The 13,147-nt window shown below is 36.5% G+C and overlaps 3 protein-coding genes across 3 annotated transcripts; all 3 read left to right on the forward strand.

The window, feature by feature from the left end:
* The first annotated feature begins 295 nt into the window (after positions 1-295).
* Positions 296-652, forward strand: LOC143581933 (26.5 kDa heat shock protein, mitochondrial-like). Its single transcript, XM_077064616.1, has one exon. It carries the CDS (start codon positions 296-298, stop codon positions 650-652), a length of 357 nt encoding a protein of 118 aa, XP_076920731.1.
* Positions 653-2,862: 2,210 nt separating this feature from the next.
* On the forward strand, positions 2,863-9,522 carry LOC143581132 (delta-9 acyl-lipid desaturase 1-like). The gene is made up of 6 exons (XM_077063986.1): positions 2,863-2,919; positions 6,756-7,061; positions 7,196-7,336; positions 8,130-8,270; positions 8,387-8,493; positions 9,220-9,522. Exons 1-6 carry the CDS (start codon positions 2,863-2,865, stop codon positions 9,431-9,433), a joined length of 966 nt encoding a protein of 321 aa, XP_076920101.1. The 3' UTR covers positions 9,434-9,522.
* Positions 9,523-10,978: 1,456 nt separating this feature from the next.
* Positions 10,979-13,012, forward strand: LOC143581142 (constitutive photomorphogenesis protein 10-like). Its single transcript, XM_077063992.1, has 5 exons — positions 10,979-11,058; positions 11,617-11,807; positions 12,415-12,488; positions 12,562-12,712; positions 12,793-13,012. The coding sequence occupies exons 2-5, from the start codon at positions 11,627-11,629 to the stop codon at positions 12,888-12,890; spliced, it is 504 nt and encodes a 167-aa protein (XP_076920107.1). The 5' UTR covers positions 10,979-11,058; positions 11,617-11,626; the 3' UTR covers positions 12,891-13,012.
* Positions 13,013-13,147: the final 135 nt, after the last annotated feature.

Here is a 13,147-nt window from a genome sequence, read left to right on the forward strand (position 1 = left end):
TCGTTATAACCGTGCACATGGCCAATATTGCTCCATTAACCAATGATAGAGAGACACGTGTCTAGGTTGTTATACATGCACATGCAACGTATAACCTGAACCTATCATATGAGGATACGTGTCCAGAAGGTTACGAGAGCATCTTCTAAAAAGACAGCTGGCCCAATCACTTCCCTACATCCTTCGGCTATAAATACCCTCTCAATCATCATGAGGTATTCATTCACTATTATTTACTATTATTTCTTGACCGAAACCAGGATTGGGGAATGCGATCGTGGAAGCAGCAACAAACATGAACAAATTACTCGAAAACTTATCACCGGCACGTCTGGTAAGGCGATTCAAAGAGAAAGATGAAAGCTACAACATCAAGTTTCAGATGCCCGGGTTATCAAAAGAGGATGTGAAGATTACAGTTGAAGATGGGATGTTGTTCATCCGAGGCGAGCATAAGGACGAGGAAGAAGGATCAGATGATGATGAATATTGGTCGGCTGCCACCTACGGCTATTATAACACTAGTCTGATGCTGCCGGAAGACGCTAAGGTGGAGGAGATTACGGCGGAGATGAAGGATGGAGTGTTGCATGTTATTATACCAAAAGACGAGACCAAGAAGAAGCAGATCAAGGAGGTTCACGTTGGCTAGTTTTTTCTAATGTGTGTGTGGATGTGTTATAATCAAATTGAAAATTCAATAAAAGGTTTAAGACTTGAGGGTGAGAACTGAGAAATGTGATAAAGAGAATAATTTGCAAGTTATATTTTTATGTAATTATAATACTTGAAATATGACTTGATATGTATTGCTAAAAGTTACGTGCTTGTAGCATTTTAATATATCAATAACAGAACTCATTCTAGTTCTAGAAAAATAAAACATAAAGGAAGGTTTTAGCTTTTAATATTAAAATTAAAATGTTGTATAAGCCTTGTAGGACAAAGTTAATTTTATATGTAACTATACAATTTGTAATGTTTACTTATTTGCGATTCATTAATGTAGTATTTCATTTTAGACTGTGGGGAGTGGTTAGAGGGAGAATGAGAATGATGTCATGTCCTATATGAACAAAATGATATGAGAATAATATCATTGACACCCCCCCCCCCCTCTTTCATCACCATTTCACGCGTGACGTGGTGGGCATCACCATCACGGAGCCCTCACCCGATTTTTGTCCAATCCCCTTTTTTTTCTTTCTTTATTTCTTTTTCATTACCTTTGCTTTTAGAATAATATAAATAAATGGAATGACAAAGAATGATGTATAACATGGGTTGAATGATGAGGTTAATAGATGAAAAAAAAAGTCGGCATGATGCTAATGTGGCGAATAATGGAGAATGAAGGGAGTGGACTCCCTTCATTGAACATGTTCTTGTTCGTTATGTTTATTCATCAAAGATCTAAACAAGCATTTCAATAACATAAACGAACATAGATGAAAATAATTGAACAAACATAAACGAACACAAACAAATTCAAATTGACATAAATAAACAAACTTAAATGAATACAAATGAACATATATAAAACTTTAAGTACATGATTTATCCAAAAATCCAAAAAAAGGAAATAAATGACGTACACGAACGAGTGAACGCAAATAAATAAATATAAATGAACATATATGAACGACGTTGGAGATTGTAGATGAACGAGCGTAACATGGCGTTCGATCATGTTCGTTCATTTATTAAATGAACGAACATATACGAACTTACCGCCGACAATTCACAAACAATTCATTAATTGGTAAGTTTTATGGTCCTAAATTTTACAACATTTTGGCAGCAATTTAGCTCCTCCACTTTAGGCTGCATTTTGACATGCGAGAAGATGGAAACAAGATTACAAGGGAAGAGCCTTAAATTAACGTCTCTTAGGATTTTGTTATTATTTAATAAAGATAAAATAAAATTATTATAGTAAAGATAAACTAATGTTAAATATTATTAGATATAAAAGAGGAAACTAAAATTACAAAAATGCCCATCATCTGAATGCACATTTGCTAAAATAAAAAATTAAAAAAAAAACCAACGAAACAAAATGTTAGTATGTTACTAGTCTTTAGGTAAAAGTTAGGATTTCCCTCGGGTGTAGTGCACAATCCGGTCAATCTGAGTGGCTCGACCTGCAAACAAAACACCATGAGTTCGTTACGAGAAGGAGGAGAGAAGGTGTGTGTGTGTGTGGGGGGGTGTCTTCTCGTAACCACCATCTGGTGTGCGAACCAGTATGCATGGGTAAATGAAAATATAAATGAGCCAAGTACCGGTGGAATACTTAAGCGTGGAATCTGCTCCTTTTACCGTTAGTGTTAGGATGATATTTATAGCCGAATGGAAGAAGAGAAAAAAGTGGGCCGACTGCTGTGTCAGGAGATCCACCAATCAGTGGGCCAACACATGCCCATGGAAAGTTGGTGGATAAAGCAACTGGTTGATGGTAACATTTGCACCATGTTGTACTACTAATGGTGTGTTGTCGTCCTTTTATTGGCTAATCGCTTTCGCCAAGATAAATTCTTTTTGTCATACCTAGGATCATCTTAATTAAAGTCCAACCTTCTAGAACACAAGGGGTAAGGTGTGCGTAGGGTGGGGCCTTCGCCAGCGTCGTGCCCTTTCTAGGTGTTGGACTTATAGATAAATAATGTTGCGCGCGGAGGATGTGGACTCTCCCATGAAGGTTCTAGTTTCTTTGAGGTGGGTCCGAGACCCTACCTCTTCAACAAATAGGGGAATTTGAACATATTATAATGGCTAAAACAATGCTTAACACAAATCAATATTCAAAGCCCTAATTTATTAAGATTCTGTTAACTAACTGAAATTAAACAACACAATTTGATGGGTTCGCTCAACCTAACACCCCTATTCAATACCATAAAGCATGGAGGACATTCAGTACATGAAACTCTTCACATGAAGAAGCCTGACGTTTGTACGACATTAGCAAAACCAATGGTTAAACATAAATCAACATGCCATGTTTCACTTTGTTCATGCTATAATAATGTCAAAGGTACTCATAGGACGTACGAACTAAATATGTGCATTTAAATTTACCACAAGTGACTAAAAAATATATTGGTTCATGCTTATCGATCACAAGCAAATAAAGCTATAAGTGAACAGGAGTCACATGCAGTTAGTTTTGTCCTTCCAAATTCATCGGTTTTAGTCATCATAACAAGATTCCATAGGCGACGCTCCGTCGGTAAATATATTGGCCATGGCGATACTTTTTCCAACGGATTTTACCGATGCTTCTTCTACAGCCAAATTTTAGATTCTCCTGCCAAAGATCTTACAAAATTTTTAGTTGTTAACGAATAAACAGAGAAATTTAATATGTTGGTGGGTATAGAGGTAGGGTACCAAAAAGACCCAAATACCCTTAAGAAATACCCGCGGGTCAATCAGAAGTCCCTCATAAGGCACCCGCGGGCATATAAACCATCCGCATAACCATTTGAGGAAGAAACCCTCATAAGCACATGCGGAAGCATCACAGCATCCTCAAAAGTCATCCGCAAGAAGGAATATCCTTCCGCGTAAATAACCACGAGGTAATGCTCCGGGACAGCTGTCAATAATCAATTGCCTTCTAGAAGATTTGCTAAGATGCTTTCTTGGGCAATACGTGATCTTTCGGCCAATCAGCCAGTGACACCTGGCAAGGTCGTTATAACCGTGCACATGGCCAATATTGCTCCATTAACCAATGATAGAGAGACACGTGTCTAGGTTGTTATACATGCACATGCAACGTATAACCTGAACCTATCATATGAGGATACGTGTCCAGAAGGTTACGAGAGCATCTTCTAAAAAGACAGCTGGCCCAATCACTTCCCTACATCCTTCGGCTATAAATACCCTCTCAATCATCATGAGGTATTCATTCACTCCCACTGTACTCTCTCAATTTACTTAAGTACTTTACTCTCATCAGAATTGTACTTATTCTCACGCCGGATGGTGGTTACGGGAAGACCCCCCTCTTGTCTTTCCCGTAACGAGCTCACGGTGTCTGTTTTGCAGGTTCACGTCACTGGACTTTGGGCAATTGTGTTCATATCGTATCAGCAGTTAAACCGTATCCTACCCTGTGGACTCATAGGATCTAGGACCCATCAGTGGGGAGTAGATCCGTGTTTCTTCAGTGGGTTATATCATTTTCGAACTATATAGATAATTATTTCCTAGCTATATAGATAATTATATCCGGGTTTGTGTTTGTCAGAGATGATTTTTCACTAACTTTGGAATTAAATGAATGCATTTATATACGAGCTATATACATAATTATTTCCGGGTTTGTTTAATTATACCATGTGAGGGCTTCGCAAACGAATCAAACTACGTCCAATATGAAGCCAAGATAAATGAAATATCAATTATCAATATGTTGTTGCAACAACTAGAGATGTGCAAAATTGGAAAAGATGGATTAAATTTGTCCCTAGTGGCGGATCCAGGAATTTTTTTCAGGTGGTGCACAACTTTTATATGATTCAATTTCATAGAGTCGGGTATAAAAAATTCCGGGTCGTTTGAGGTTCGGGTCGGTTCGATGGTTCGGATAATGAAAGCAAGGCTTCAACTGAAAACTCTTCATCAGAATCTTCATTTACTAAATGCATGTTCAAACCCTTGAACCCAATCGGAAGCAACGTTAGCGTGTTCTTTTACAGCTCTGATGTAACATATGTCTTGATTATGTTGTTTGGGTTTGAAATCAAGACCGTAGTTGGTTGACTTTATTGCAGTGATCGTGCTCTTAGTTGGGACAGATACAAACCCGAGTTCACAACTGTTTGGAAGCTTCTCATTGACATTAGGATGAAGTTAATAGTCTTTTAATAGTCTTTCACCTGCCCTTAATCCAATTACTGCATTTGTGGCCATCATCTAGCTTTATTTGCTTGCAAGAAATAACATTATTCGACCATACCACTTTATTCTAAGATTATTAAGTTGGGATATCGCTTCTACTTTCTTGCAGATCACTAACTTAAAGTTCCTGGCAAAGAAAGGTAAAAAATTATAACCAAAGCTTACATAATCATTGAACCAGCCGCCTTACCGGTCCACTGGTTATACCAGATGGTGATTTCGGAGAACGGCCGTCGGGGACGAGGGGTCAAGGGAGATAGCAGGCGCCGTTGTGTCTGTGTGTTTTTACTAAATGGGCTGTGCAGCAGTTACTTAAAAAAAAGTTCAAAAATTTATTTGGAAATCCAGAATCGAACCTGTGACCTTCATGTTACAAAACCAACACCTTACCGGCTAGACTAGCATTTCTAATGTTTATAGGATGGTTCCTTTCTAATTTAAAAGGTGGTTCCTCTAATATTTTCTATATACAAATACACTATTATTTCGAAACTCGGGTGGTTCCGAGCTATAGATCCGCCCCTGTTTGTCCCTTTGCACGACGTCCTACGTACGTTAGTGGGAGTTAAATCTTGAAATGGTTTTATAATAAGAATCCTTGTATATTGTTTCTCTTAGAAGGAGACATGCTGGGACCTAAAGAGTGTGCACGCTAAATGGCACACGTGGCGTGGGTGCTATGTGACGCTTTGATCTAACTGCTAACAATTGGTTCCATGGTAAATTGGTAATTGGTTACTACTATTGGTTCTTAAGCGATTGGTTATCTAATCAACTAGAGCCTTGACTGTCTCAACTCGTCACGATGATATATGCGAATTTTGTTCAACCACTTAAATCAATTTAAAAGATATGGCACCATGCTTACAATATTAGCTATCTTTTTTATTACAAGATTAATTTTCTTGTTAATTTCACTATTAAGAGGTTGATAAAGTGTTTATTATAAGAGTGATTTTCTTGTTTATTACAAATTGCAATATTAAATGGGTTGAATGAGTTTCTCTTTTGTGAGTATATAAAAAAAAGATAATGGTTTTTTTGTTAAAACATAAAACGTACATGCAACACACACAAGGATCCATGTATCAAAATCAAAGAGGAGAACTCTATAAGTGATTCCATCATCTTCTTTTACTTATTTTCTTCTATCAAAAAATCAAGAACACAATCTATTATGTGTAACCTTGGACACGTGAGCCATCTATGGTAGTAAATAGTAATACTAGTTAGGCTATTGTAGTACGGGAGACAGACACGTTTTTCAAGAGGAGGCTCTAGATCTGTTTTAAGGAACTCGTATTAAACAAGAATCCTTAATCACAACCATCAACATTAAATTGCTTATTTTGTAGTGACCAAGACTTTGCTGAAGTTCTTGTAGAAAATGGTTTGAATCATCTTGCTCATATAAAATTAATTGTAAGTTTTATACTCTTTGTTTTTCTTTTTTTTTATACGATATTGTACTGGTTTATTTCCCCATGAACATCGATAATATAGTTATCAAAAAGTAAAAAAAAAAGTTTATTTTCATCTATTAATTTAAAAGTATATATATATTAATTATTTTCGTATTAAGTGTGTGTGATCTAAAAGTATCATCAGAATTTAGTGTAGCCTTAATAAATGTTACAAGCTTCTCTAGATCCCATCTAGCCATCTCCTAGTGCGTACTCAAGATTTCATTACATACATCTCAACAACCCTCACCGAACCTCATAAAACCCAACCTAGCTAGCTCTTTATAAATATATAAGCTTAAAACATATATCAAAACACAACTTATTCAGCTTTCAAATATGAAAAACTTGATCACAGTTACCCATGTTGTAAAGGAGTCGGAATATAGCAAAATACCGTTCTCTGACGTGTTAGTTACAAGGAGGAGAAACCTCTTCATGGGTCGTAAATGGAGGACCGTCGACGTCATAACAGGTGTAACGATCTTGTTCGTTCATTTGCTTGCACTTTTCGCCCCATTTACGTTCACTTGGGGTGCCTTTTGGACTGCAATGTTCACCTACGTGTTGTTTGGATTATTTGGTATAACTCTGTCATATCACCGTAACCTAGCACACCATAGTTTTAAGCTACCAAAGTGGCTTGAGTACACCTTTGCTTATATTGGAGTCCTATCTATGCAGGTTAATTTGTTTTCTTTTAGATACTTTAGTTACTTATTTTTGCATTTTAGTGGCACCTTAATTGGTATATATGTCACACTTATAATGAGTTATTAAAACTCTAATGAATTTAAGTTGCATGTCTATGTATATAGAGGGATCCCATATTTTGGGTGAGCATCCATAGATACCACCATCAGTATGTTGATACAGAGAAAGATCCACACTCTCCGATCTTTGGATTTTGGTTTAGTCATATGGGCTGGCTATTCGATAGTGGTTACATGCTTGAAAAGGTACTACGTTTGTAAGACGTGAAGTGTTGTCACGACACAAAACTAACAATAAATTCATGACTATGGGTTTAGCTAAATTAAAGGATTGTGTTAATTTTAGATAGACCCATGAACATGTTTAGCTAAATGGATAGTCGCATATTAACAGAACGTTTCGTGGGTCGACACAAATAGTTTTATAAAGATGTAACAAGCATCTTAATTCTTATGTGAGAAATTACAAAATAAATGAGTGTTGGTCTCTTTTGTTTCAATGCAAAGTTATATTTATTAGAATAGTCAGGCCCGGCCCAAAAGGGGAGGGGGGCTGGGGGCTTCGGCTTCGGGCCTGGTCTTCCGAATGGCCCAATTCTTTTTATTTAAAATATATATGTTTAAAGTAGTATATTTAGATATTCACATCCAATTGATGCATAAAAAAATATTTTAGTTTAGTTGGAAAAACCACGGTAAGAAAATGCAAATATCATAAGTTTAAGTATTGAAACAACACAATGTATTTTTTATGTCTTATATTTCTTCTCTCTAAAGATTGTTCTACAAGAGCCGGTCCTGAGAATAGTAATATAAAAAAAGTTTATAACTTTACGAGTTAGACGAGTTGACGGTGTCAATCCATGGATAGGCAAGCCATGCACATTTTAAGGCTCCAAAAAAACGTTTCTCTAACTTTAATTTTGGTTTATGTCTGTTCGACCCCATTTAACACTCAAATTTATACTTTCATGTTCAAAAATACGTTTCTCTAGCTTGAATGGTTATTTTGTTTAAGTTAATGATATATGTTTTGTAGTATCAAGAACGTAGAAATGTGGAGGATTTAAAGAATCAAGTGTTCTACAGATTCCTTAAAAGAAGCCTCCCATTGCATACAATTGCATTTTCTGCTCTTGTGTATGCATTTGGTGGGTTTTCCTACCTTGTTTGGGTTGTGGTAAGACTTTATTTAAGCAAATTATGAAAATACAAGTAATCGACGTACAAGACAATCATGAATCGTATAAAAATGTAATGGTCGAGTTATTAAAATATGTGTTCATATATATGTAGGGGGTGGCAGCCACATCAGGATATCACGCAACATTTCTAGCGACCTCGGTTTGTCACATATGGGGAACCCAGGTTTGGAACACCGGTGACCTATCCAAAAATAATTGGTAGGTATACAATAAATAATAATTAAGTTAAACCGTACAAACAAGAGTTGAGTACCTTATAAAAAAAGGACAATTGGATTCAAATACTGCCAGATATTCGTAAATAACGGTTTCAACTAACAAAATGTATGTTGACGGTCTCATTTTTTAACATATTTGTTCCAAACGATCAGCGACTAACATAATCATAATGTTGTTAGGCGTTGGTCGTCAAGAAAACGTCTTTGACAAGAAAATTCATCCTGAATACCACCACCACTACATGAACACAACCGCTTACCACCAGCTGACACCCATCACCACCACCAACTGACTCATCACCACTTGAGCACCACCAATTGACTCTGACAATGGTTCTAGGGTCCTGGTGACCTCAACAATTGAAGTTTTACTAGAAAAAAGTTTCTAAAGGTCCGACCTAAAGTTATAAAGAGGTTTTGGAAGAAAATGTTGAGTTTTCCGGCCAAAATCATATTTTCCAGCGACTGATGACTAACGACGTTAGGATTCCGTTAGTCACGGATCTTGGGAGCAAATATGTTAAAAGATGAGATCGGCAATAATCATTTCATTAACTGAGATTGTTATTTGCCAATGATCAATAATTGAGATTATTTAAATCCAATTTTTCTTATAAAAAGTACAAAAGCTTAGTACTCGTATACAATTATCCTAAACTATTAGATATCTATTGTATCAATATATTATATATGTATATGTATATAGGTGGGTAGCATTACTTACTTTCGGAGAAGGATGGCATAATAATCACCATGCATTTGAGTTCTCGGCTCGACATGGGTTAGAATGGTGGCAAATCGACGTTGGTTGGTTTATAATAAGGTTTCTTGAAGCAATAGGGTTAGCTACCAATGTCAAGATACCTACCGATGATCACAAAATTAAGAAGTCGCGTGTTTCCCTTAACAAGTTCAAATGATACACGCCTTCCATGCCATGCATCTTCGAACCAGAAATATATGTGGATGGTATCTAGCTCTTGATAAGTGTTTACTATGTATTTTGTTATTGAATAATGACAGTCGTAACTTCAGTTTATTGTGGTAAAAGAAGGAAGCTGCATGAATCTATGTATTAGTTGTTATTTGTTTGTACTTTGATACGCTCATCTTGTTTATGCTCCCAGTCAACTTTGGTTTAATTGTTTTTATTTAGTAATTAGAAACTTTTAAAGTCTATGGACCCAAAAAACATCAAGACGCATATGTCTGGATGATTCTAAGGTGATTTTCCATGCATATATATGTTATGAGGTTGCATTAGAGGATGAAAAGAGATATGTAACTCTCTTCAATCAAAGAGAGATTACTTGCGATATTCAAACAAGATGAGCTTTCTTTTATACCTATCATAATATTTAAATAATTTCTTACTTCTATATATATAGTATGTACCATGTTTTTTTTGTTCTCTCATTTGTATAATACACTTCATCAATGAAATATCATATCCCTTACTATGTTTTAGTTTTTGTAAGGCTATGTTGTGTGGAGGCCGATCCACGCCGATGGTGATGAGGTGGCTACCATCAGGGCGAAAAAGGAGTAGCGAGGTTTGCGCGGATATCTACATGCATCGACAATGATCCTAAGAGGAAGAAGAGGAGTTGTGAGCGGTGAAGGAGTGAGACACATACCTGTGTTGCGGTGAGGATGAAGCGGTGGTTGTGGTGAACGATGTGCGGGCTGTAGTTAAATGGGTCAGCTCAACTCGGCTCACCTGTTTTAACAAGCTTAACCTTGAGTCAACTTAGACCATCTCCAATGCAAGGGAAAAAAATAGGCCCTTAGTTGCTCTTGATGATGTGGCTTATGACATAGATGAAAGATAGATGATAGAGCCCTTAGCTAAGGGCTAAAAATGAGAAGAAAATGGTGTTTTGTGAGAATAGATGTGGGACCCATATGTTAGATGCTTATAAGTGGAAAAAAAGTGTTTGGAAGATAGAGGGGTCATAGAGCATGTGAGAATGACTTAAAGTAAGAGCTCTAGCATTTTGGATAGTCTTATGTAAATTAAATTTAATATTACATTGGCCTATTGTAGACTCGTGGATCATATCGAGTGAGCTTCTTATAAATGGAATTGAGCTGCAACTTATAAGTGTTAAATCCAGGTTTAAGTTAAACGAACTAGTTAACAAACGAGCTAAGGAGTAAACTTACATTGGCTCGAGCTCGTCTCATTTACATACGAGCTGACTGCAATTGAGTTTTTTTACGAGTCAGCCTTGAATCACGAGGCTTTTGAGCAGCCCTAGATCCATGAGAACAGAGAGAACACATGTAAATGAGCCAAACCGATTGTAAATTATTTAAATTCACTTGAATTACAAAAGAAAAAAGAAAAAGTAAATTAATAAAATAAATAAATAAAAACATGTGGTTGACTTTTGTCCACCAATACCCCCTTATCTCAGTTGTTCAGTCAGTAACTCTTCTTCATCTTCTTCCCAATCAAAAGTTTTTGCCCCAATTGAAGTCCACCGACCATTGCTCCAAACTCCTTAAAAAAACGATCTGTCAACATACTCACTTCAATCAGGTACACATGGTTCTTTCTGTTTAGTTAACATTTATTTACCCAACTGCTATGCTTAATTAGATCTGCCACTTTTGCCCAAAAATCAAATTCATAGAATCAAAACAGGGGTAAATTAGTCAAACATGTCATTGACCACATTTGATGCTTCATTTCTTGTTCATTGTCTGTAAAAACTTTAATCAAAGTCACAAAAACTCATCAAGAAATTTTAATGATATGTACCGCTAACAATATTTTCTTAATTTGGCAGGTTTGCAAAGTTTTCTATATTACAATTTGACTGATAAATACTGAAATAAAGATTTAAATTAATCGGGGTCTTAATTCAAATTATTGTCACATGATCCGGCTCGTTAAGATCGTTCCGTTCACTGGTAATGGGCCCCGTAACTACAATCATTGCCTCAGTCATGCCCATTTAAAGTTTCCGTTTCCCCTTATCCGAATGAGAGTATGCTAACTCTTGGATCGGCTCCTCGTCAATATGAAAATAATTTTTGATGCATTTTGTTGGTGTGGCACAACATAAATATTGAATCTACTTAAACGAACGTGCAGCCCGTGTTTGATGAACAGTGGGAGCTTGAGTGGAGGGCGGTCATGGCCATCGCGAACATCATTAACATCTTCGGGAAAGAGGATACAGAAGGAGATGGCAGAACTCAACACGGACCCGCCTGCAGATTGCTCTGCGGGTCCCAAAGGCGATAATCTTTATCACTGGGTCGCTACTCTCTTCGGTCCACAAGGTCTGCCCGACTTTCTCCTACGAAAAATTATTTTACCTTTTGTGGTAATTCTTGATACGGGTCCTGGATTTGTTTAATTTATTCCAATGAATAGCCTTTATGGTAGGCGAATCCCTATACATAAGTAGGGGTGGCGATTTCCGGCACGGCCCAAACACGAGTTGAAAATAATCAGGTCTCGTTTCATGTTTAAGTAAACGGGTTGTGTTTGGGTTGACAAGTTACACACATTTAGTTAAACAGGTTGGCCCACTAACCCGTTCAACACATTTTTAACAACCCAGTTAGCACATTTACAAGTTGATTATTATTTGGCAACCAATTTGACACATTTAGATAAATGGGTCATGTTCAGGTTACATGATTTTAAGTGTGTGCGGGTTAGAGTTGATGCTTTCCATGGGTCGTGTGCGGATTGAACAGTTCAACCTGTCCACCCGCCAACCCGACACAATTAAGACTGCATCATAAGGGAATTACAAATTGTGTAATTGTGTTCAGTTTCAAGAACTTTGCCAGTGCTCTTGTATATGATGAATGACAGGTTGTTTTTATAAAATGCTTGAGAGAACAAATTCATGATTTTGATTATTATTTGTTGTTGTAGGAACGCCTTATGAAGGAGGGATATACTTTCTTGACATAACATTTCCGGCTAATTATCCTTATAAGCCTCCAAAGGTTTATTTTTTATTAAATTGATTTTTTTTATCAACTTTTTGGTACATTATTGAAACAAGCTCTTAGGGTGCAGGTCGTGTTTAAAACGCGCATATACCATTGCAATGTTGATTCTAGTGGCAATGTTGGATTGGACATTCTTGACGAAAACAGTTGGAGTCCCGCTTTAACGATTTCAAAGGTGTTACTTGCTTTGAGATCGATCTTTACCAATCCTAACCCGTGTATGTACTTCATCCTCTTTGAAAATGGTTAATTGATTTCTTGAAATTTACGCAAGTTTAATATTGTTGAATTGTTGCAGATAAGCCTCAAGTTCCAGGAGTTGCTCACTTGTTCTTGGTAGATAGAGTTAAAAATGATGCACTTGCTGCTGAGTGGACTCAAAGATTTGCAAAGTAGAAGTTGAAGCAATTAAGAAACTTGTAGTTTGTAGGTATCATTGTTATATGTTTGAAAATGGGCATTGAATTATGAATATTAAACTAAAAAGTGTATATAGTGTGAAAAATGTATCACAAAAAGTTAAGAGTAAGCCCACATTGCCATAGGTTTCAAAAACCAAAATTCAAATGTTACAGAATCAGATTTTGAAACATGCAAAAATGTCTTAGTTTTGAAATTGTATGAAGATTTGAAGTTTGAAACATATACAAAAA

The sequence above is a fragment of the Bidens hawaiensis genome, unplaced genomic scaffold, assembly GCF_021521415.1.
Source record: "Bidens hawaiensis isolate Kalapana, Puna unplaced genomic scaffold, B.hawaiensis_p1.1 tig00001511_1, whole genome shotgun sequence".
Taxonomy (NCBI): Eukaryota; Viridiplantae; Streptophyta; class Magnoliopsida; order Asterales; family Asteraceae; genus Bidens; species Bidens hawaiensis.

What these genes read in the sequence shown, in the direction of transcription:
- LOC143581132 (XM_077063986.1), top strand. Translation starts at nt 2,863, where the DNA reads ATGGGTTCGCTCAACCTAACACCCCTATTCAATACCATAAAGCATGGA. An exon ending in TAAAGCATGGAGGACATTCA is followed by an intron (nt 2,920 to 6,755) that starts GTACATGAAACT and finishes GTTGTAAAGGAG; the next exon opens with TCGGAATATAGCAAAATACC. An exon ending in CCTACCTTGTTTGGGTTGTG is followed by an intron (nt 8,271 to 8,386) that starts GTAAGACTTTAT and finishes ATATATATGTAG; the next exon opens with GGGGTGGCAGCCACATCAGG.
- LOC143581933 (XM_077064616.1), top strand. Translation starts at nt 296, where the DNA reads ATGAACAAATTACTCGAAAACTTATCACCGGCACGTCTGGTAAGGCGA.
- LOC143581142 (XM_077063992.1), top strand. Translation starts at nt 11,627, where the DNA reads ATGAACAGTGGGAGCTTGAGTGGAGGGCGGTCATGGCCATCGCGAACA. An exon ending in TACTCTCTTCGGTCCACAAG is followed by an intron (nt 11,808 to 12,414) that starts GTCTGCCCGACT and finishes TTGTTGTTGTAG; the next exon opens with GAACGCCTTATGAAGGAGGG. An exon ending in CTTTACCAATCCTAACCCGT is followed by an intron (nt 12,713 to 12,792) that starts GTATGTACTTCA and finishes GAATTGTTGCAG; the next exon opens with ATAAGCCTCAAGTTCCAGGA.